The sequence below is a fragment of the Pseudophryne corroboree genome, chromosome 5 (genome assembly GCF_028390025.1).
Source record: "Pseudophryne corroboree isolate aPseCor3 chromosome 5, aPseCor3.hap2, whole genome shotgun sequence".
Classification (NCBI taxonomy): domain Eukaryota; kingdom Metazoa; phylum Chordata; class Amphibia; order Anura; family Myobatrachidae; genus Pseudophryne; species Pseudophryne corroboree.
Window position 1 is genome coordinate 819,570,105 of NC_086448.1, and position 24,492 is coordinate 819,594,596.

General features: G+C 47.3%; 1 protein-coding gene across 2 annotated transcripts in view; it reads left to right on the forward strand.

Annotated features, from left to right (window-relative positions):
- EIF3E (eukaryotic translation initiation factor 3 subunit E) overlaps nucleotides 1-24,492 on the forward strand; it is an 83,112-nt gene that overhangs the window by 14,727 nt on the left and 43,893 nt on the right. For both annotated transcript variants that reach the window (XM_063924506.1, XM_063924507.1), the window contains exons 6-7: nucleotides 9,548-9,673; nucleotides 10,203-10,327. In XM_063924506.1, coding sequence (XP_063780576.1) covers nucleotides 9,548-9,673; nucleotides 10,203-10,327 — 251 coding nt within the window. The remainder of the gene's footprint in view (nucleotides 1-9,547; nucleotides 9,674-10,202; nucleotides 10,328-24,492) is intronic.

The window sequence follows — 24,492 nt, forward strand, 5'->3', positions numbered from 1 at the left end:
ATATGTCAAATGTACAATAGTGTAGGGTTTCTTTCTCTGACATCATAAGTGGATGCTGGGACTCCGTAAGGACCATGGGGATTAGCGGCTCCGCAGGAGACTGGGCACAACTAAAGAAAGGTCCTCCAGACCTCAGTTAGATTTCTGTGCCCGGCTGAGCTGGATGCACACTAGGGGCTCTCCTGAGCTCCTAGAAAGAAAGTATATTTAGGTTTTTTATTTTACAGTGAGATCTGCTGGCAACAGACTCACTGCAACGAGGGACTAAGGGGAGAAGAAGCGAACCTACCTAACTGGTGGTAGCTTGGGCTTCTTAGGCTACTGGACACCATAAGCTCCAGAGGGATCAACCGCATGTAACCGGCCATTGATGTTCGTTCCCGGAGCCGCGCCGCCGTCCCCCTTACAGAGCCAGAAGCATGAAGAGTCCGGAAAATCGGCGGCAGAAGACTTCGGTCTTCACCAAGGTAGCGCACAGCATTGCAGCTGTGCGCCATTGCTCCTCATGTACACCTCACACTCTGGTCACTGATGGGTGCAGGGCGCTGGGGGGGCGGGCGCGCCCTGAGGGCAATATAAGACACCTTGGCAGGCAAATCATCACAATATATAGTCCCAGGGCTATATATGTGATAAATTACCCATGCCGGAATCCATAAAAAAGCGGGAGAAAAGTCAGTGAAAAAGGGGCGGAGCTATCTCCCTCAGCACACTGGCGCCATTTTCTCTTCACAGTGCAGCTGGAAGACAGCTCCCCAGGCTCTCCCATGTAGTTTTTCAGGCTCAAAGGGTTAAAAAGAGAGGAGGGGGGGGGGGGGCACTAAATTTAGGCGCAATATTGTATATACAAGCAGCTATTGGGGAAAAATCACTCAGTTATAGTGTTAATCCCTGTGTGTTATAGCGCTCTGGTGTGTGTTGGCATACTCTCTCTGTCTCCCCAAAGGACTTTTTGGGGTCCTGTCCTCAGTCAGAGCATTCCCTGTGTGTGTGCGGTGTGTCGGTACGGCTGTGTCGACATGTTGGATGAGGAAGGTTACGTGGAGGCGGAGCAGAGGCCGATAAATGGGATGTCGCCCCCTGTGGGGCCGACACCAGAGTGGATGGATAGGTGGAAGGTATTAACCGACAATGTCAACTCCTTACATAAAAGGCTGGATGACGTAACAGCTATGGGACAGACGGCTTCTCAGCCCGTGCCTGCCCAGGCGTCTCAAAGGCCATCAGGGGCTCAGATAAACGCCCGTTACCTCAGATGGCAGACACAAATGTCGACACGGAGGCTGACTCCAGTGTCGACGAGGTTGAGACATATACACAATCCACTAGGAACATCCGTTACATGATCTCGGCAATGATAAATGTGTTACGCATTTCTGATATGAACCCAAGTACCACATAAAAGGGGTTTTATTTTTGGGGAGAAAAAGCAGCCAGTGTTTTGTTCCCCCATCTGATGAATGAATGAAGTGTGTGAAAAAGCGTGGGTTCCCCCGATAAGAAACTGGTAATTTCTAAAAAGTTACTGATGTCGTACCCTTTCCCGCCAGAGGATAGGTCACGTTGGGAGATATCCCTTAGGGTGGATAAGGCGCTCACACGTTGGTCAAAAAAGGTGGCACTGCCGTCTAAGGATACGGCCACCTTGAAGGAGCCTGCTGATAAAAAGCAGGAGGCTATCCTGAAGTCGGTGTATACACACTCAGGTTATATACTGAGACCTGCAATTGCCTCAGCATAAATAGTGCTGCTGCAGCGTGGTCTGATACCCTGTCAGATAATATTAATACTCTAAGACAGGGATAATATTTTGCTAACATAGAGCATATTAAAGACGTCGTCTTATATAAAGGATGCACAGAGGGATATTTGCCGGCTGACATCCAGAATTAATGTAATGTCCATTCTGCCAGGAGGGTATTAGAAACCTGGCAGTGGACAGGTGATGCTGCCTGTAAAAGGCACATGGAGATTCTGCCTTATAAGGGTGAGGAATTGTTTGTGGATGGTCTCTGGGACCTCGTATCCACAGCAACAGCTGGGAAGAAAAAAATTTTTACCTCAGGTTTCCTCACAGCCTAAGAAAGCACCGTATTTTCAGGTACAGTCCTTTCGGCTTCAGAAAAGCAAGAGGGTCAAAGGCGCTTCCTTTCTGCACAGAGACAAGGGAAGAAGGAAAAAGCTGCACCAGCAGCCAGTTCTCAGGATCAAAAATCTTCCCCCGCTTCCTCTGAGTCCACCGCATGACGCTGGGGCTCCACAGGTGGAGACAGGTGCGGTGGGGGGCGCGTCTCGGGAACTTCAGGGACCAGTGGGCTTGCCCACAGTTGGATCCCTAGGTTCTGCAAATAGTATCACAGGGATACAGGCTGGAGTTCGAGGCGACTCCCCCTCGCCGTTACCTCACATCAGCCTTGCCTGCTGCCTCGGAGAAAGGTAGTACTTGCGGCAATTCACAAGCTGTACTTCCAGCAGGTGAAATCAAGGTACCCCTCCTTCAACAAGGCGGGTGTTACTATTCCAAAATGTTGTGGTACCGAAACCAGACTGTTCGGTGAGACCCATTCTAAAATTGAAAGCCTTGAACACTTATATACGAAGGTTCAAGTTCAAAATGGAATCGCTCAGGGCGATTATTGCAAGCCTGGAGAATCTCAGGGTATCACTGGACATCAAGGATGCTTACCTGCATGTCCCTATTTACCCTCTTCAACAGGAGTACCTCAAAATTGTGGTACATGATTGTCATTACCAATTCCAGACGTTGCCGTTGGTCTGTCCCCGGCACCGAGGGTATTTACCAAGGTAATGGCCGAAATAATTATCCCGTACTTGGACGATCTCCTTTATAAAGGCGAGGTCCAGGGAGCAGTTGTTCGTCGGAGTAGCACTATCTCGGGAAGTGCTACAACAGCATGGCTGGTTTCTGAATATTCCAAAGTCGCAGCTGGTTCCTACGATGCGTCTACTGTTCCTGGGTATGCTTCTGGACACAGAACAGGATAAAAAGGGTTTCTCCCGGAGGAGAAGTCCAAGGAGTTGTCGTCTCTAGACAGAGACCTCCTAATACAGATACAGGTGTCGGTGCATCAATGCACGCGAGCCCTGGGAAAGATGGTAGCTTCTTACGAAGAAATTCCATTCGCCAGGTTCCATGCAAGGATCTTCCAGTGGGATCTGTGGGACAAGTGGTCCGGGTCGCATCTTCAGATGCATCGGCGGATAACCCTGTCTCCAAGGGCCAGGGTGTCGCTGTTGTGGTGGCAGCAGAGTGCTCATCTTTAAGAGGGCCGCAGTTTCGGCATACAGGACTGGGTCCTGGTGACCATGGATGCCAGCCTTCGAGGCTGGGAGCCTTCGAGGCTGGGGGGCAGTCACACAGGGAAGAAATTTCCAGGGACTATGGTCAAACCAGGAGATTTCACTACACATAAACATTCTGGAACTAAGGGCCATTTACAATGCCCTAAGTCAAGCAAGACCCCTGCTTCAAAACCAGCCGGTACTGATTCAGTCAGACAACATCACGGCGGTCGCCCATGTAAACCGACAGGGCGGCACAAGAAGCAGGATGGCGATGGCAGAAGCCACAAGGATTCTCAGATGGGCGGAAGATCACGTGTTAGCACTGTCAGCAGTGTTCATTCCGGGAGTGGACAACTGGGAAGCAGACTTCCTCAGCAGGCACGACCTCCACCCGGGAGAGTGGGGACTTCATCCAGAAGTCTTCCAAATGATTGTACACCGTTGGGAAAAGCCACAGGTGGACATGATGGCGTCCCGCCTCAACAAAAAGTTAAAAAGGTACTGCGCCAGGTCAAGGGACCCTCAGGCGATAGCGATGGACGCTCTAGTGACACTGTGGGTGTACCAGTCGGTGTATGTGTTCCCCCCTCTGCCTCTCATACCCAAGGTACTGAGAATAATACGAAGAAGAGGAGTAAGAACTATACTCGTAGTTCCGGATTGGCCAAGAAGGGCTTGGTACCCAGAACTTCAAGAGATGATCTCAGAGGACCAATGGCCTCTGCCACTCAGACAGGACCTGCTTCAGCAGGGGCCCTGTCTGTTCCAAGACTTACCGCGGCTGCCTTTGACGGTATGGCGGTTGAACACCGGATCCTAAAGGAAAAAGGCATTCCGGAGGAAGTCATTCCTGTGCTGATTAAATCTAGGAAAGATGTAACTGCAAATCATTATCACCGCATATGGCGAAAATATGTTGCGTGGTGTAAGGCCAGGAAGGCCCCAACGGAGGAATTTCAGCTGGGTCGTTTTCTGCACTTCCTACAGTCAGGAGTGACTATGGGCCTAAAATTGGGTTCCATTAAGGTCCAGATTTCGGCTCTGTCGATTTTCTTCCAGAAAGAACTGGCTTCATTGCCTGAAGTTCAGACATTTGATAAGGGAGTGCTGCATATTCAGCCCCCTTTTGTGCCTCCAGTGGCACCTTGGGATCTCAACGTGGTGTTGGATTTCCTAAAGTCACATTGGTTTGAGCCACTTAAATCCGTGGATTTAAAATATCTCACGTGGAAGGTGGTCATGCTGTTGGCCTTGGCTTCGGCCAGGCTTGTGTCAGAATTGGCGGCTTTGTCATGTAAAAGCCCTTATCTGATTTTCCATATGGATAGGGCAGAATTGAGGAGTCGTCCCCAGTTTCTTCCTAAGGTGGTATCAGCTTTTCACTTGAACCAACCTATTGTGGTGCCTGCGGCTACTAGGGACTTGGAGGATTCCAACTTACTGGACGTAGTCAGGGCCTTGAAAATATGTTTCCAGGACGGCTGGAGTCAGGAAAACTGACTCGCTATTTATCCTGTATGCACCCAACAAAATGGGTGCTCCTGCTTCAAAGCAGACTATTGCTCGCTGGATCTGTAGCGCAATTCAGCTTTCGCAGTCTGCGGCTGTACTGCCGCATCCTAAATCTGTAAAAGCCAATTCCACAAGGAAGGTGGGCTCTTCTTGGGCGGCTGCCCAAGGGGTCTCTGCTTTACAACTTTGCCGAGCAGCTACTTGCTCTGGGTCTAACACTTTTGCAAAATTCTACAAATTTGATACCCTGGCTGAGGAGGACCTTGAGTTTGCTCATTCGGTGCTGCAGAGTCATCCGCACTCTCCCGCCCATTTGGGAGCTTTGGTATAATCCCCATGGTCCTTACGGAGTCCCAGCATCCACGTAGGACGTCAGAGAAAATAAGATTTTACTCACCGGTAAATCTATTTCTCGTAGTCCGTAGTGGATGCTGGGTGCCCATCCCAAGTGCGGATTGTCTGCAATGCTTGTATATAGTTATTGTTAAACTAAAGGGTTATTGTTGAGCCATCTGTTGAGAGGCTCAGTTAAGTTTTCATACTGTTAACTGGGTATAGTATCACGAGTTATACGGTGTGATTGGTGTGGCTGTTATGAGTCTTACCGGGGATTCAAAATCCTTCCTTATTGTGTCAGCTCTTCCGGGCACAGTATCCTAACTGAGGTCTGGAGGAGGGTCATAGGGGGAGGAGCCAGTGCACACCAGGTAGTCCTAAAGCTTTCTTTAGTTGTGCCCAGTCTCCTGCGGAGCCGCTATTCCCTATGGTCCTTACGGAGTCTCAGCATCCACTACGGACTACGAGAAATAGATTTACCGGTGAGTAAAATCTTATTTTTTCCAGATATTTTATTTAAATTTATTTATTTTTACTTTTTTGAACTTTTTCATACTTTACGATCCATGTGGACTATGATTTGGGAATAGTAATCTGTGCAGAGCGCAGTGGTTACGGAGCGAGACACCTTGCCTGAAGTTAGCGAGCCATGGGAGGGGACAGGGTGCTTTAATTGGGGTTCCCGGTCACTTTTTTTTTTTTTCACAAAGAAAACATCAAAAAAATATAAACTCATGTTGACCTTTTTCCATGTCGACCCTATGATCCACACCCCTAAGGAGGCCATGTAAGAGTGGGGGATGGGTGTTCCGGAGTCCCTGTGTCTACCTTCCCCTGAAATGTTTTTCAAATCTCCGTTTCAAGAAGCTGTGCATTTCTGTTGACAAAAATATAGCAAAAGTGCTGACCCTGTTCTCCATGCGAAACGCGTCTGTCGCACCAGCTTTCTCTCACACTTACACATGTAGGGTGCTCCCATTTCCCACTAGTGTTACTGAATAATCCGCTGCGTCTTCAGAAAAAACACCAGTGCTTAGCGAAGATCGGAAAATGTAGAGGGTGAATTAGTGTTTTACGGATGGGTCCACATTTATCTTGACTTCTTTGCTGCGCCCAGGCACCCCATGGTTTATTAGCATAAACCATTCATTTATTCTCCACTGCAATACAGCAAGGGATTAAGTCTGACTGACCTGGCTCAATTAATCCTATTAAAGGCCAAGATAAACATGGACCCATCTGTACATTACATTCATTAGATTTCACTTCCACTTCAAACTGAAATGAAGATGAAGTCACTTTGATTATCCCGGTATTGATCTAATGGATATAAGGTCATTAAATTTTTATTTAAATTGGCGTTGCAAACGTTTACTTATACAGGTTAGTTTCCATATCCTGCGATCTTAGCGGCTCCAATCCCTATGCTGTGAAAGTTGGCTTGCTTATAGGGTTAAATCATTATCTAAAAGTGGACTCTGAGTAACTAGACTTCCCAATCTAGTGTTCATTCTAGCACCCTACACCTTTCAAAACCTGTGCAGTTCCTCTATCCTGCCAGGGGTGTCGCTCTCTGCTCTCAGCACACACAGGTCTGTATCACAGCCCTGAGTAACAGATCTGAGTGTGCTGAGAAGCGCCATAGCAGAGAGAGAGACACCCCAGGCAGGAAAGAGATACTGCACAGGTTTTGAAAGGTGCAGGGTGCTAGAATGAACACTACCAATCTACACTCTGGCTGATTGGTACTAACTGGCACAGAACTAAGCCTGCCAGCCACAAGAAGGTAAGGGAGGGGGGGGGGGGGGGAGAACACACATCCGTATCCTTAAGCATTGTCAGTTTAGTGTGTTTCTAATTCTCCTGGGATAAGTTTGTAGCCACAATGTGATTAGAAGAATGAACTGAATACATGGCTACCAGTGGATGTACCACAGGCTGGCATGGTCCTTCTGCAGGTCTGGGTAAGTAAGGATGCTTTCAAAAATAGAAGTGTTAATAGTTTATACCAATTAACAAGAAATAGAGGCAGGTACTTTTCCGTTATGCAATACCGTCAGGGATCTGATTGGCTCCAAACTTATTCTGCAGCAGGATAATGACCCAAAACATACAGCCAATGTCATTAAAAACTATCTTCAGTGTAAAGAAGAACAAGGAGTCCTGGAACTGATGATATGGCCCCCATAGAGCCCTGATCTCAATATCCATTAAATGAAGAGACAGAAGGATTTGAGCAAGCCAACATCCACAGAATATCTGTATTCAGTTCTCCAAGATGTTTGGAACAACCTCCCAGCCAAGTTCCTTCAAACACTGTGTGCAAGTGTACCTAGAAGAAATGATGCTGTTAAGAAGACAAAGGGTGATCACATCAAATACTGATGTGGTTTAGATTCCTCTTCTGTTCATTTACTTTGCATTTTGTTAATTGATAAAAATAAACTATTAACACTTCTATTTTTGAAAGCTTTCTTACTTTTCAGCATTTTTTCCAGACATGCCCAAATCCTTTGCACCGTACTGTATAATATTGGACCTTTCACATCAGTCGCTGCCCTAGTGAAGTTTATATCAGACATTGTACCTACCTCCTACTAGGAACTATACGCATCTTATTTCACCAGGTTATTCCATGACCATTTTATGCAAGTCTCTCCAATGTGACTTAATCTGTAATTGACCGTAAATTGCAAGGGATTTTTTATTTAGTTGATGCCCATAGATGTTATCAAGTTTAATACGTTCTTCCAATAAACACTAAAGGAAAGACATCAGAGCCTTATTCTGCTGTATATTTTAGTTACTCCATAGCCTAGCTTCCCCTTGTCTATTCTATGTACAACTAAGTACGGAAGAACATTGATGTTACTCGCTTTAGTTGGTGCAGTAACAATGTGATCCGAGGACTTTATACACAGTCAGTGCCGCACAAAGTCCCTGGCTCCCAATAGCACATTCGCCGTTCCACCGTGTTGGTGTGAACGCACATGAACGTTATAGTAGCTTCAGGGTTTCCAAACCTGTATGATAAAACCCTCCTCCAGTATTTTCTTCACTTGGGTTAATGCCACAAAGGCTTTCTTAGGAGTTTGTACTTAGGGCCTAATTCAGAGTTGATCGCAGCAGCAAATTTGTTAGCAGTTGTGCAAAACCATGTGCACTGCAGGCGGGGCAGATGTAACATGTGCAGAGAGAGTTAGATTTGGGTGGGGTGTGTTCAAACTGAAATCTAAATTGCAGTGTAAAAATAAAGCAGCCAGTATTTACCCTGCACAGAAACAAAATAACCCACCCAAATCTAACTCTCTGCACGTTATATCTGCCCCACCTGCAGTGCACATGGTTTTGCCCAAGTGCTAACAAATTGGCTGCTGCGATCAACTCTGAGTTACCCCCATAGTAGTCTGCACAGTCACTTTAATATTTACGCTGTAATATATATTACATGTTGCAAAAGTCTAATTTACTTTTCTGCAATGAATGGGGAATGAAACGGTTAATTTAACCATACAAGTGCGTAACGAAATGATCTATAAACGTTCTACGTATAGAATCGCTGGTAACTGAGAAAGCGAGACGGGCTTCTGTGGCCGTGTGAAATAGTACGACCTTACCTGCGACGTACTGAGGGACTAGCTTGTTGGGTGCGGAAACAGAAGCTATGAAAGGCCCATTGTACACGCTCTCTGAGATTAGAATTTGACACTTTGAATGACCTAGTGTAGTTCAGTGTTGTATAAATTACAGCTTTATGACCCCGGTGTTACCCTGGCTTTCAGAAGACTTGAACTGAACTGGATAAAAATAACTAGCCCTGCGCTGGATATTGAGCAGAGGGGGTGGTTGGGCACTTCTGTTGATCTTGGGGGGGATGTGGGCTTCTATTTCATACAGAGATTTAAATGGCCAGCTTGTAACTCGTCCTTCCAGACCTGGTTTTCATTATTGAAACTTTCAAAGGTACCGTATACTTGCAACCTTCTGCAAATTGCTTTTAAACGGAAGCCGGCGTGCCGGTCGTCTGTGCTGCGTAAGCTGCCGCTATGTGAGCTTGGGGTGATCTGTCATGTGATTGATTTATTGTTCAATTTGGAACTGGTGACCTCCAGTGAGGCGCAGCTTCTGGTGAGTCGATAGGCTGAATACAAAACACAAAGGTCCCTCACGGCATATTAACGTCCATTCGTCACGTAAGCACAGACATTGCTGAATGCCCGTCACTTGGTTTTGGCTTAAGGAAGCAAGCCCACTTGTGTGATTGTATGATAACAGGATTGTCATGTGACCCCAGTGGGAGGCCACAGACTGAGTATTAGATGCTGGAAGTAGCAGGGTCACTCAGCAGGGCATATAACGTCAAGACTCTTAAACTACATTCTCTTTACAACAGGTTCCGTCGACGGACAGAAACGCACTCAGCTCTCTCTGGGGAAAGCTGGCTTCGGAAATCTTGATGCAGAATTGGGACGCTGCTATGGAAGATTTGACCAGGCTTAAGGAGACCATAGATAACAATGTAAGAGCCATCGCTCATCTTAGTCTGTCTGCAGTAACCTTCTGTCTCCACGCTGTAAATGGGACATATCTCAAAAAGCTTTTGTTATGGCCGGGCTGTTCTTATCATAGCAATAAAGAGTTATATATGTATATATTCACATGCAATCTAGCCAGTGACCCCTCCTCTGAGATATTCACACGCAATTTGATGTTTTGCTCCAGGGCAAACAATACGTGCCTGCTTTCAGGTAGTCTGAATCCATTCCTGCAGTACAAGAAGAAAGGGGGATGTCATTTTGGAATATTGGGGGAGATGTATTAACTTGCAGAAAGGATAAAGAATTGATAAGTGGAATATTTTATTTGGGGGTTGGCTGCATGTTCATTGTTACACAATCCCTTCTCTCTCTTTCAGTGTTTTAGAACTCATTATTCTACTGCTGTGGATTTGGGTTTATTTTGCTCATTGTTTTTCTTTCCTGAGCTTTTTCGTTCTCCACCGCTGTCTGCGTTCTAGCTCACCCCTTTTATTTTCTATCTCCCCCCAGTCCGTCAGTTCTCCACTCCAGTCTCTCCAGCACAGGACCTGGCTTATACACTGGTCTCTCTTCGTGTTCTTCAACCATCCCAAGGGGCGAGACAATATCATTGACCTCTTCCTCTACCAGCCTCAGTAAGTATAGCTGCAGCAGGCAAATGTCCCCAGCCGTCCTGCAGTACCCTTCATGTGGTGATTTAAAAATGTGCAAAAATTTAACGTTGACGTTAAGGATTAGGAGGACTAGATCTTACCCTATGAAAGTTGAGAATTCAGTCATTGCACCGATTTTCAGATAGCCCATCTTCTCTGCTGTGCACACTTCATATTGGACTAATTTACAGAAGTAGTAGCCCCGGAAGCCATTCCCGTGTATTAGGGCATACTGGGACAGGAGAAATATAAGTTTTCTGCTTTCTACCCCCTGCCTACTAAGTCTTGCTGGAGCTTGTAGTTGCACAATATCTGCACTACCCATAGTTTGCCTGAGCTTGTATTGGAGTACCCTAGTATCTGATTTCTTGCATTAAAATAATGATTTTTGCCCTGTGAGTTGTGCACAAATCTGTTCTGGTGAGTGCCTATAAACCTGGCTGAGTGCAGTGCATCTGCTGTTTCACAACTTGTTCTGCTCCTATAAATACTAACAAATGTTTCACATATCCTCTTGCCTCCCGGCTATGGATGGGGCCTTGATTAGCAGGGGACTGATTATAAAGGACGTTAGATGTTGATATGCGGTTAGTCCTACTTTCATCGTAACATTCTTACATCTTGTCCGTCTAGTTGGCCACATGCGTGGCTGTTAGATGTGATCCGTGTAACTGTCCTGCAGTCTACATGTGTACTCTGTGCAGCAAAACGGGTGGTATAGCAAATATATTATATTGATGGTTTGTTGTAAAGCATCAGTGGGAACCGTTCTGGGCAGGAGTACAATTGTGCACTTGTCTAAGCTGTGTGTTCGGAATCACAGCTACCGTAAAATCTTTGTAGACTACATGACCTGTATTTGAACAGTATTTTGCTCGCAAACTCCTTAAAGTAGGAATGCTGAGCCCTCTATTGTAATGTGTATATACGGTAATCATTGTGACTAGCAATAGCAGCACGTGTTAGATCTTGGTTACAGGTACTCTTCTCACCGCATAGTACAGGTGTCCTATTGTTGGAGATATCAGAATAGGTGTCCAGGTAGGTGGTCAATATGTCGACACCATGTGGTCGACACTGGATGGGTGGTTTTTTAGATTTTATTCCCTACATATGCTTGATTTAGTATCCATGTGGATTACGATTGGGAATAACAACCTGTCTATCTTTTCCTGAGTACTGTAGATCTTCCATATCACAACAGTAGGCCACAACAATCGTGTATTATGTTCTCCATTGTTTGAATAATGAAGGTATAAATCTTAATAATGACATTTGGTACACACATCTAAAGCATCCGGTTTTCCCGCTTGGGGGGGGGGGGGGTCATTTTGACACTTTGCGTCGTTCCAAAATGACACTTTGTATCCGTTCACGTTGCATAGAGGTACACAGGAAAACTCGCCGTGTCGGCAGTACTGTAGCGTGCCGATTTGCGCGTCCCATCGCCAGTAATTAAATTCCTCCTTAGGCTGTAAAACTTTCCTTTGCAATATTATCCTGATACCATCTTGTTACCTCCACCTTGTGTATCAGAGCTGTATCCAAATGGGCAAAGCAATCCTTTTTGCACCTGGGTTAAACCATGCTGCTCTGCAGGTGTGGGGAGGTGTAAGATGTGGCAGAGAGGTGTAGATTTGAGAGGGCGATGTCCAGGCTCAGATCTACATTGCAGTGTGAACAGAAATTACAGATGAGCCCAAATTTTAGAGAACGCAGAAATGATGTACATATTGTCTGAACTGGGGCCAAAACCTGTCAGATTTGGCCGCGGAATCCGACAAAACACCTGAATCTGCCGATCCATGTGTTTCCCGACTAGTTGGAATTGCCAACTTGTGTGTGGTGGTGGTGGGGGGGGGGGGGGGGGGTGTAAGCAGCCCCATTGAATAGGTGGGAACAGTTTCCGACCTAAAGTTGGAAACTGCCGTCTTTCCGACAAGAAGGCAGATTCCGGCTGCAATTGAATACCCCCCTATAAGACTGATTACAATGTAGTTATTGACCCTTCTTTTATGGGGCAAGGATTCTGGTACAAAATTGTACCACTGCCTCTAGTTTACAATTCAAACTTGGTCTTTTATTTCAGTGGTGTATTTTTGACCTTATGTCGCTAATCTCGTGAAGGGTTATTACAGAAGTGAATGGTACACACCTTAACATCTGTAGCCCATCACCTATAACTATGTACAGTCAGGTCCTTAAATATTCGGACATCAACACAATTCTCATATTTTGGGCTCTATACACCACCACAATGGATTTGAAATGAAACAAACAAGATGTGCTTTAACTGCAGACTTTCCGCTTTAATTTGAGGGTATTTACATCCAAATCATGTGACCGGTGTAGGAATTACAATGGTTTCTATATGTGCCTTCCACTTTTTAAGGGACCAAAAGTAATGGGACAATCGACTCAAAAGCTATTTCATGGACAGAAGTGGGCTATTCCCTCGTTATTTCATCAATTAAGCAGGTAAAAGTCTGGAGTAGATTCCAGGTGTGACATTTGCATTTGGAATATGTTGCTGTCGACTCAATATGAGTATCCAAAGAGCTGCCACTCAGTGAAGTAAGCCATCATTAGGCTGAAAAATCAAAACAAACCCCATCAGAGCGATAGCAAAAACATTAGGTGTGGCCAAATCAACTGTTTTAAGAATGTTCCAAAAAGAGAGAGAACGCACCGGAGAGCTCAGCAACACCAAAAGACCCGAAAGACAACTGTGGTGGATGACAAGATTATTTCCCTGGTGAAGAAAACCCCCTTCACAACAGTTGCCCAGATCAAGAACACTCTCCAGGAGGTAGGTGTATATGTGTCAAAGTCAACAATCAAGAGAAGACTTCACAAGAGTAAGAATATAGAGGGTTCACCACAAGATGTAAACCATTGGTGAGCCACAAAAACAGGAAGACCAGATTAGAGTTTGCCAAACAAACATCTAAAAAAGCCTTTACAGTTCTGGAACAACATCCTATGGACAGATGAGACAAAGATCAATTTGTACCAGAGTGATGGGAAGAGAAGAGTGTGGAGAAGGAAAGGAACTGCTCATGATCCAAAACATACCACCTCGTCAGTGAAGCATGGTGGTGGTAGTGTCATGATGTGGGCATGTATGGATGCCAATGGAACTGGTTCCCTTGTATTTATTGATAATGTGACTGCTGACAAAAGCAGCAGGATGAATTCTGAAGTGTTTCAGACAATATTTGCTCATATTCAGTCAAATGCTTCAGAACTCATCGGACGGCGCTTCACAGTGCAGATGGACAATGACCTGAAGCATACTGCGAAAGCAACCAAAGAGTTTTTTAAGGCAAATAAGTGGAATGTTATGCAATGGCCAAGTCAATCACCTGACCTGAATCTGATTGAGCATGCATTTCACTTGATGAAGACAATACTTAAGGGAAAATGCCCCAAGAACAAGGCAGGAACTGAAGACATTTGCAGTAGAGGCCTTGCAGAGCATCACCAGGGAGGAATGAAACCCAGCGTCTGGTGATGTCTATGCGTTCGAGACTTCAGGGTGTAATTGACTGCAAAGGATTTGCAACAAAGTATTAAGTGAAAGTTTGATTTAGGATTGTTTAGTTTGTCCCATTACTTTTGGTACCTTAAAAAGTGGGAGGCACACATATAGAAACCGTTGTAATTCCTTCACCGTTCACCTAATTTGGATGTAAATACCCTCAAATTAAAGCGGAAAGTCTGCAGTTAAAGCACATCTTGTTTGTTTCATTTCAAATCCATTGTGGTGGTGTATAGAGCCCAAAATATGAGAATTGTGTCGATGTCCCAATATTTATGGACCTGACTGTATATTGAGAAGAGGACTGCAGATCAAGTAGAACTTTGTTTATCCAGAAATAAAAGTCCTATTTATACTGGGTCAGAAAATGTTAATCTTCATGCAAATGTATGAAAGGAGGAATATAGAATCTGTTATAAGCAGCTGAGAAGTGATGTAAAGCTACACGATTTTATAATGTAGTAAGATGGGCATTTGCAGCTGTTAAATCATTGAGGTTAGATAACATGGAACATTACTCATGACGTCAGAGAAATGTAGAAAAATAGCAAATAAAAGGCCTGGGAGGGGGGGGGGGGGGGGGGTTTGCAACTGGTTTTCTAAAGTTTTACACATTGCTACGATGGCGTAGAAGGGGTTACTCCAGTTTTATGGCGCTTTCTACCTGACTAGGAGCAATTCTGGTGTGGAGCTTTGTATTGCCCGAATTTACAGCTGCACTTCAAAGTCTCAGCCATCCTCTCTAAGCCTCCAGTTCAGGGAACATCTGTTTGCCATTCACATTAAGTCTTAGAGCGAGAAAAGCAAACATACTCCTACAGATGTCCACATGCTACCGAAACGCGTCGGTCACATTTGGCTTTTATTTCTGGGATAGACGCTGCACTCTGTGTTCTTCTGCCTGAGTCTACAGGTTTCGTTCCAAATAAGTTTGATTTGGTTTAAAAAGTGTATAGATGTTTTTTTACATATATCCCTGATAAGTTAAATATTTTTATCTTGCGTCCTAGAGGATGCTGGGGTCCACATTAGTACCATGGGGTATAGATGGGTCCACCAGAAGCCATTGGCACTTTAAGAGTTTGAGAGTGTGGGCTGGCTCCTCTCTCTATGCCCCTCCTACCAGACTCCGTTTAGTAAATGTGCTCTGAGAAGCTGGTCATTAGTAAAGGTGTGGGGTTTTTTTTTTTTTTTTTTTTGTTTTGTTTTGTTTTGTTTATTATTTTACAGGGAGGCTGCTGGCAACAGCCTCTCTGCTTCGTGGGACTAGGGGGGGTGGGGGGGGGGGGGGGGGTGAGTAGTGTCCGCCCTGCGGGGTCTGAGCCACTATCTCCGCTGACAGGACACTGAGCTTCTGAGGGGATAGATCGTTCCCTGCCACAGGGGATCGCTTACCCCAGCAGCATGCCGCCACCCCCTCACAGAGCTGAAGATCAGTGGCGAGTGAGTCAGCGACCCACCTAGCAAGCACGGGGCCGGTGTGAAGATGGCGGGCAACAGGGTAGGTCCGGAGGCTCAGCGGTACTTAGTGCGGCGCTGTGAGGGGCACCCTGAGCCAGCACCTGAACCCTGCACTGGTCAGCAAGCCTGTCGGGGTCTGTCTGTGGATCTCAGCCAGCATTTTACCTCAGGCCAGTATAATCCTTGTGAAGACAGCGCCATTTTGGGGGCGGAGCTTCTCCTCAGAGTGGACCCAGCAGCGTTTCAGCGCCATTTTCCTGCTTGTACAGCGCTGTCCAGGAAGAGCAAGTCCCTCCACAGCAACTCCAGCTATCTCTCACGGTACCAGGGGGTTGTAGAAAGGGGTGGTGAGGCTGCATTAAGACTGTGTAACCTATTAAGGTGCACAGTCAGCGCTAGTAGGGGTCTCCCTTTACATTAAAAGCGCTGTGTGTGGGTTGTCTCCAATCTCTGTGTCTCTTGCCATTCTTGGGGGTGAAACTCTGTCTGTCCTCCCCTGTGTGTGTGTGTGTGTGTGTGGTGTCTGTGGTCTCCATTAAGCAATGTCCAGGGACTCTGTGTCATATGCTGCAGAGGATATGTCCTCTCAGGATGATCCCATTCCATGTAATCAGGATTGCACTGGTTTAGCGCAGATACCAGCAAGGGAGCCTGAGTGGTTATCCTCTCTCAAATCTATGATTTCTCAGATTTCAAATAGGGTTGCACAAAATGAATCTGCAACTCAGGCTTTACAGGACTCTATGGCAGTCTGGCCCAGTTCTGGTACCTCAGGGCTCCCCGCTGTATAGTCACATAAACGCACTCTTGCGCAGATCATGCAGGATGATACGGATACCGATTCTGACACTGCAGACGGGGATGTGTCGCGGGGGGGCAGCATCTCTTGCTTGAAGGGGTGCAGTTGATGATAGAGCCTATTAGAGATGTGTTGAATATTGCTGATACAACACCTGAACAGGTTGAGGAGGCTTACTTCACTGACAATAAGAAAGCCTCGCTAACCTTCCCTGCGTCAAAGGAATTAAATGCTAATTCTGAAAAGGCTTGGGAAATCCCGGATAAAAAATTCCAGATACCTAAAAGGGTTCTGGTGGCATTTCCTTTCCCGGTAGAGGATAGGAAAAAATGGGAAAACCCACCTATTGTTGACGCGTCAGTATCCAGACTCTCAAAAAAGGTGGTTTTACCTGTTCCAGGATCGACCGCCTTTGAAAGAGCCGGCTGATCGTAAGATTGATAATACGCTCAAATCCATGTACACGGCTTCTGGGGCAATACTACGTCCCACTTTTGCCAGTGCTTGGATTGCCAAAGTTATAGTAAAGTGGTCAGGCACGTTAGTTGAAGACTTGGATACTATGGAGAAATGTGATGTTGAATTGTTTTTACGTAACATTCAGGATTCGGCAGGATTTCTGGTGGAATCCATGAAAGACCTGGGTTCCATGTCTGTATCGGCTCGTCAAGGGCTGTGGTTGCGCCAGTGGTCTGCTGACGCAGAATTCAGGAGACTTGTGGAGACCCTACCCTACACAGGTCAGGCTCTCCTTTGGGGAAGCGTTAGATGCATGGATCTCCACGGCTACGGCTGGTAAGTCACCTTTTCTTCCCTCCGCTACACCTGCTCCGAAGAAACCCTTTTCTTCGGCTACATCACAACCCTTTCGGTTTACCAAGCCCAGAAAGGCCAAGCCGTCCAACACCTTGTTTCGGTGACGTCGTCCCAAGTCCAAGAAACCTGCAGCTGCAGGTTCCCAGGAACAGAAACCTGCTTCAGGTACACCAAAGTCCTTCGTGTGACGGTGGACTGCACGCCCCGGAGGTGGGGCTGGTGGGAGCTAGACTCACACATTTCAGTCATGTCTGGGTGTCATCCAACCTGGACCCCTGGGTGCAAGATATTGTGTCTCAGGGGTACAAGCTGGAATTTCAAAATCTCCCCCCTCACCGATTTTTCAAATCAGGCTTGCCAGCTCTGCTGGTGGACAGGACTGTCCTGCAAGAAGCCATCCAGAAGTTGGTGGAGTACCACCTCATATGCAAAACAAAGGTTACTATTTGAACCTTTTCGTGGTACCGAAACCGGATGGTTCGGTCAGGCCCATTTTGAACTTAAAATCACTAAACCCCTTTCTGAGGGAGTTCAAGTTCAAAATGGAGTCTCTAAGGGCAGTGATATCGGGTCTGGAGGAGGGGGAATTCCTGGTATCCCTGGATATCAAGGATGCGTACCTCCACATTCCGATTTGGCTGCCGCATCAAGCTTATCTTCGATTTGCACTGTTGGACTGTCATTTTCAGTTCCAGGCCCTGCCATTTGGCCTCGCCACAGCACCGATGGTGTTCACCAAGGTGATGGCGGAAATGATGATTCTCCTCGGCAGACAGGGGGTGAACATAATTCCATATCTGGACGATCTGCTGATAAAAGCATCATCCAAGGAGAAGCTGTTACGGTCCATAGTTCTCACGACCCAGCTTTTCAGGGAACATGGTTGGATCCTGAATCTTCCAAAATCACATTTGGAACCAACCAGGAGGTTGTCTTTTCTGGGAATGATCCTCGACACGGAAGTGAAGAGGGCGTTTCTTCCAGAGGAAAAAACGTTGGTGATGTAAACATTGGTCCAGGATGTCCTGATGCCAACCCGGGTGTCTGTACATCAGTGCATTCGCCTTTTGGGGAAAATGGTGGCCTCTTACGAGGCCCTGCAGTACGGGTGGTTTCACGCTCTGTCCTTCCAACTGGATCTCCTTGACAAGTGGTCGGGATCCCATCTACACATGCTCCAGAGAATACGTCTGTCACCAAAGTCCAGGATTTCACTCCTCTGGTGGCTGCAACTGCCTCACCTTCTGGAGGGCCGCAGGTTCGGGATTCAGGACTGGATCCTTCTAACCACAGAGGCAAGTCTCCGGGGCACAGTCACTCAAGGGGAAACCTTCCAAGGAAGATGGTCAAGTCTGGAAGCCGGCCTGCCGATAAACTTTCTGGAACTAAGAGCCATTTACAACGGTTTTCTCCAAGCGGCCCATCTTCTGAAAAATCGGGCCATTCAAGTGCAGTTGGACAATGTGACGCAAGGGGCTTACATAAACCGACAGGGCCGAACGAAGAGCAGAGGTAACAAGAATTATCCTCTGGGCAGAAAAACATGCGTTGGCACTGTCAGCAATCTTCATTCTGGGAGTAGACAAATGGGAAGCAGACTTCCTCAGCAGACACTATCTCCATCCAGGGGAGTGGGGTCTCCATCTGGAGGTGTTCAAGTAGGTAACAGATCTTTGGGGCGTACCCCAGATCGACATTATGGCCTTGTCTCAACAAGAAGCTTCGGTGGTATTGTTCCAGGTCGAGGGACCCGCAAGCAGTGGCGGTGGACGCCTTAATGACTCCGTGGGCCTCTTCCTTTTTGGGAGGACCTGCTGCTGCAGGGGCCGTTCGCCTATCAACACTTAACGTGGCTATGTTTTGAAGGTATGGAGGTTGAACGCCTGATACTCGTTCAGAAGGGCATTCCGAACAATGTTATTCCTACCCTGATACAGGCTAGGAAAAGAGTAATGTCTAAACACTACCATCGAATTTGGAAAAAATATGTATCTTGGTGTGAGTCCAAGAAATTTCCTGCAGTGGAGTTTCGACTGAGACAGTTTCTCCTCTTCCTACAAGCCGGTGTGGCTATGGGCCTAAGGTTGGGATCTGTTAAGGTCGAGATTTCAGCACTATCCGTTTTCTTCCGGAAACAATTGGCTGCCCTCCCTGAGGTTCAAACCTTTTTGAAGGGAGTTCTGCACATCCAACCTCCCTTTGTGCCACCTACGGCACCTTGGGACCTTTAACATTTACATTTTGCATTTACTCCAATCGGACTGGTTCGGACCTCTACAAGGGGTTGAGGTCAAATTTCTTACACGGAAGGCTGTCACGTTGTTGACCTTCGCTTCTGCTAGACGTGTCGGAGTTGGAGGGCTTTGTCCTGTAAAAGTCCATACTTGTTCTTCCACGAAGATAGAGCTGAGCTCCGGACACGTCAGCAGTTTCTTCCGAAAGTTGTGTCTGCATTTCATATCAACCAACCTATTGTGGTGCCAGTGGTTACTGACTCCTCAATTTCATCAAAGTCCTTGGATGTTGTAAAGGCTCTGAAAGTCTGTGAAGAGGACTGCTCGTCACAGAAAATCGGACTCTGTCTGTCCTGTATGATCCCAAGAAGATTGGGTGACCTGCTTTCGCTGGATCAGGTTCACTATCCAGCATGCGTATTCTACGGCAGGATTGCTGTGTCATACATCTGTCAAGGCCCACTCTACTCGTAAGGTGGGGTCTTCCTGGGCGGCTGCCCGGGGTGTGTCTGCTTTATAACTTTGCCGAGCTGCAACTTGGTCTGGGTCGAACACGTTTGCAAAGTTCTACAAGTTCGATACTTTGACCGAACTTCAGATCATCAGAAGCCAATCAGTTCTGCAGGAGCCTCCGCGTTCTCCCCCTCATACTGGGAACTTTGGTACATCCCCATGGTACTAATGTGGACCACAGCATCCTCTAGGATGCAAGAGAAAATAGGATTTTAATTACCTACTGGTAAATCCTTTTTCTCTGACGTCCTAGTGGATGCTGGGAACTCCGTAAGGACCATGGGGAATAGCGGGCCCGCAGGAGACTGGGCACAAAAGTAAAGCTTTAGGACTACCTGGTGTGCACTGGCTCCTCCCCCTATGACCCTCCTCCAAGCCTCAGTTAGATTTTTGTGCCCGACCGAGAAGGGTGCACACTAGGGGCTCTCCTGAGCTCTTAGTGAAAGTTTAGTTTTAGGTTTTTTATTTTCAGTGAGACCTGCTGGCAACAGGCTCACTGCATCGAGGGACTAAGGGGAGAAGAAGCGAACTCACCTGCTTGCAGAGTGGATTGGGCTTCTTAGGCTACTGGACACCATTAGCTCCAGAGGGACCGAACACAGGCCCAGCCTCGGAGTCCGGTCCCAGAGCCGCGCCGCCGGCCCCCTTACAGAGCCAGAAGCAAGAAGAGGTCCGGAAAATCGGCGGCAGAAGACATCCTGTCTTCACCAAGGTAGCGCACAGCACTGCAGCTGTGCGCCATTGCTCCTCAGCACACTTCACACTCCGGTCACTGAGGGTGCAGGGCGCTAGGGGGGGGCGCCCTGAGCAGCAATAGAAACACCTTGGCTGGCGAAAATACATCACATATAGCCCCCAGGGCTATATGGATGAATTTTAACCCCTGCCAGATTCCACACAAAAGCGGGAGAAAAGGCCGCCGAGAAGGGGGCGGAGCCTATCTCCTCAGCACACAGGCGCCATTTTCCCTCACAGCTCCGCTGGAAGGACGTCTCCCTGACTCTCCCCTGCAGTCCTGCACTACAGAAACAGGGTAAAAAAGAGAGGGGGGCACTAATTTGGCGTAATATTAACAAATAGCAGCTATAAGGGGGAAAAACACTTATTTAAGGTTATCCCTGTATATATATATAGCGCTCTGGTGTATGCTGGCATACTCTCCCTCTGTCTCCCCAAAGGGCTAGTGGGGTCCTGTCCTCTGTCAGAGCATTCCCTGTGTGTGTGCTGTGTGTCGGTACGTTGTGTCGACATGTATGAGGAGGAAAATGATGTGGAGGCGGAGCAATTGCCTATAATAGAGATGTCACCCCCTAGGGAGTCGACACCTGAGTGGATGATCTTATGGAAGGAATTACGTGACAGTGTCAGCTCTTTGCAAAAGACAGTTGACGACATGAGACAGCCGGCTACTCAGCTTGTGCCTGTCCAGGCGTCTCAAAAGCCATCAGGGGCTCTAAAACGCCCGTTACCTCAGATGGTAGATACAGACGTCGACACGGATACTGACTCCAGTGTCGACGGGGAAGAGACAAACGTGACTTCCAATAGGGCCACACGTTACATGATTGAGGCAATGAAAAATGTTTTACATATCTCTGATAATACCAGTACCACTAAAAAGGGTATTATGTTCGGTGAGAAAAAACTACCTGTAGTTTTTCCTGAATCTGAGGAATTAAATGAGGTGTGTGATGAAGCGTGGGTTTCCCCCGATAAAAAACTGATAATTTCTAAAAAATTATTGGCATTATATCCTTTCCCGCCAGAGATTAGGGCGCGTTGGGAAACACCCCCTAGGGTGGATAAAGCACTCACACGCTTATCAAAACAGGTGGCTCTACCCTCTCCTGAGACGGCCGCCCTTAAGGATCCTGCTGATAGAAAGCAGGAGGGTATCCTAAAATGTATTTACACACATACTGGTGTTATACTGCGACCAGCAATCGCCTCAGCCTGGATGTGCAGTGCTGGGTTGGCTTGGTCGGATTCCCTGACTGAAAATATTGATACCCTAGACAGGGACAGTATATTACTGACTATAGAGCATTTAAAAGATGCATTTCTATATATGCGGGATATTTGCCGACTGGCATCAAGAGTAAGTGCGCTGTCCATTTCTGCCAGAAGAGGGTTATGGACGCGACAGTGGTCAGGTGATGCGGATTCCAAACGGCATATGGAAGAATTGCCGTATAAAGGGGAGGAGTTATTTGGGGTAGGTATGTCAGACCTGGTGGCAACGGCTGGGAAATCCACATTTTTACCCCAGGTCGCCTCTCAACATAAGAAGACGCCGTATTATCAGGCGCAGTCCTTTCGTCCCCATAAGGGCAAGCGAGCGAAAGGCTCCTCATTTCTGCCCCGGGGCAGAGGAAGGGGAAAAAGGCTGCAACAGACAGCCAATCCCCAGGAACAGAAGCCCTCTCCCGCTTCTGCCAAGTCCTCAGCATGACGCTGGGGCTTTACAAGCGGACTTAGGCACGGTGGGGGCACGTCTCAAGAATTTCAGCACGCAGTGGGCTCACTCGCAAGTAGACCCCTGGGTCCTTCAGGTGGTATCTCAGGGGTACAAATTGGAATTCGAGACACCTCCCCCTCGCCGTTTCCTAAAGTCTGCTTTACCGACGTCTCCCTCCGACAGGGAGGCGGTATTGGAGGCCATTCACAAGCTGTATTCTCAGCAGGTGATAATCTAGGTACCCCTCCTGCAACAGGGCAAGGGGTATTATTCAACGCTGTTTGTGGTACCGAAGCCGGACGGCTCGGTGAGACCTATTTTAAATCTGAAATCCTTGAACACTTACATACAAAGGTTCAAGTTCAAGATGGAGTCACTCAGAGCAGTGATCGCGAACCTGGAAGAAGGGGACTATATGGTGTCTCTGGACATCAAGGATGCTTACCTCCATGTCCCAATTTACCCTTCTCACCAAGGGTACCTCAGGTTTGTGGTACAGAACTGTCACTATCCGTTTCAGACGCTGCCGTTTGGATTGTCCACGGCACCCCGGGTCTTTACCAAGGTAATGGCCGAAATGATGATACTTCTTCGAAGAGAAGGCGTCTTAATTATCCCTTACTTGGACGATCTCCTGATAAGGGCAAGATCCAAGGAACGGTTAGTAGTCGGAGTAGCACTATCTCAAGTAGTGTTACGGCAGCACGGGTGGATTCTAAATATCCCAAAATCACAGCTGATTCCGACGACACGTCTGCTGTTCCTAGGGATGATTCTGGACGCAGTCCAGAAAAAAAGTGTTTCTTCCGGAGGAGAAAGCCAGGGAGTTATCCGAGTTAGTCAGAAACCTCCTGAAACCAGACCGGGTCTCAGTGCATCAATGCACAAGGGTCCTGGGAAAAATGGTGGCTTCCTACGAAGCGATTCCATTCGGCAGATTCCACGCAAGATCATTTCAGTGGGATCTGCTGGACAAATGGTCCGGATCGCATCTTCACATGCATCAGCGGATAACCCTGTCCCCAAGGACAAGAGTGTCTCTCCTGTGGTGGTTGCAGAGTGCTCATCTTCTAGAGGGCCGCAGATTCGGCATTCAGGACTGGGTCTTGGTGACCACGGATGCCAGCCTTAGAGGCTGGGGAGCAGTCACACAGGGAAGAAATTTCCAGGGCTTGTGGTCAAGCCTGGAAACGTCACTTCACATAAATATCCTGGAACTAAGGGCCATTTACAATGCTCTAAGCCAAGCAAGACCTCTGCTTCAGGGTCAGCCGGTGTTGATCCAGTCAGACAACATCACGGCAGTCGCCCACGTAAACAGACAGGGCGGCACAAGAAGCAGGAGGGCAATGGCAGAAGCTGCAAGGATTCTTCGCTGGGCGGAAAATCATGTGATAGCACTGTCAGCAGTGTTCATTCCGGGAGTGGACAACTGGGAAGCAGACTTCCTCAGCAGACACGACCTCCACCCGGGAGAGTAGGGACTTCATCCAGAAGTCTTCCACATGATTGTAAACCGTTGGGAAAAACCAAAGGTGGACATGATGGCGTCCCGTCTCAACAAAAAACTAGACAGGTATTGCGCCAGGTCAAGGGACCCTCAGGCAATAGCGGTGGACGCTCTGGTAACACCGTGGGTGTACCAGTCAGTGTATGTGTTCCCTCCTCTGCCTCTCATACCCAAGGTACTGAGAATTATAAGACGGAGAGGAGTAAGAACTATACTCGTGGCTCCGGATTGGCCAAGAAGGACTTGGTACCTGGAACTTCAAGAGATGCTCACAGAGGACCCATGGCCTCTACCTCTAAGAAGGGACTTGCTCCAGCAGGGACCCTGTCTGTTCCAAGACTTACCGCGGCTGCGTTTGACGGCATGGCGGTTGAACGCCGGATCCTGAAGGAAAAAGGCATTCCGGATGAAGTCATCCCTACCCTGATCAAAGCCAGGAAGGATGTAACCGCACAGCATTATCACCGTATTTGGCGTAAATATGTTGCGTGGTGCGAGGCCAGGAAGGCCCCTACAGAGGAATTTGAACTGGGTCGTTTCCTGTATTTCCTGCAAACAGGACTGTCTATGGGCCTCAAATTAGGGTCCATTAAGGTTCAAATTTCGGCCCTGTCGATTTTCTTCCAGAAAGAACTGGCTTCAGTTCCTGAAGTTCAGACGTTTGTCAAAGGAGTACTGCATATACAGCCTCCTTTTGTGCCTCCAGTGGCACCCTGGGATCTCAATGTGGTTTTGGGGTTCCTAAAATCACATTGGTTTGAACCACTTACCACTGTGGACTTAAAATATCTCACATGGAAAGTGGTAATGCTGTT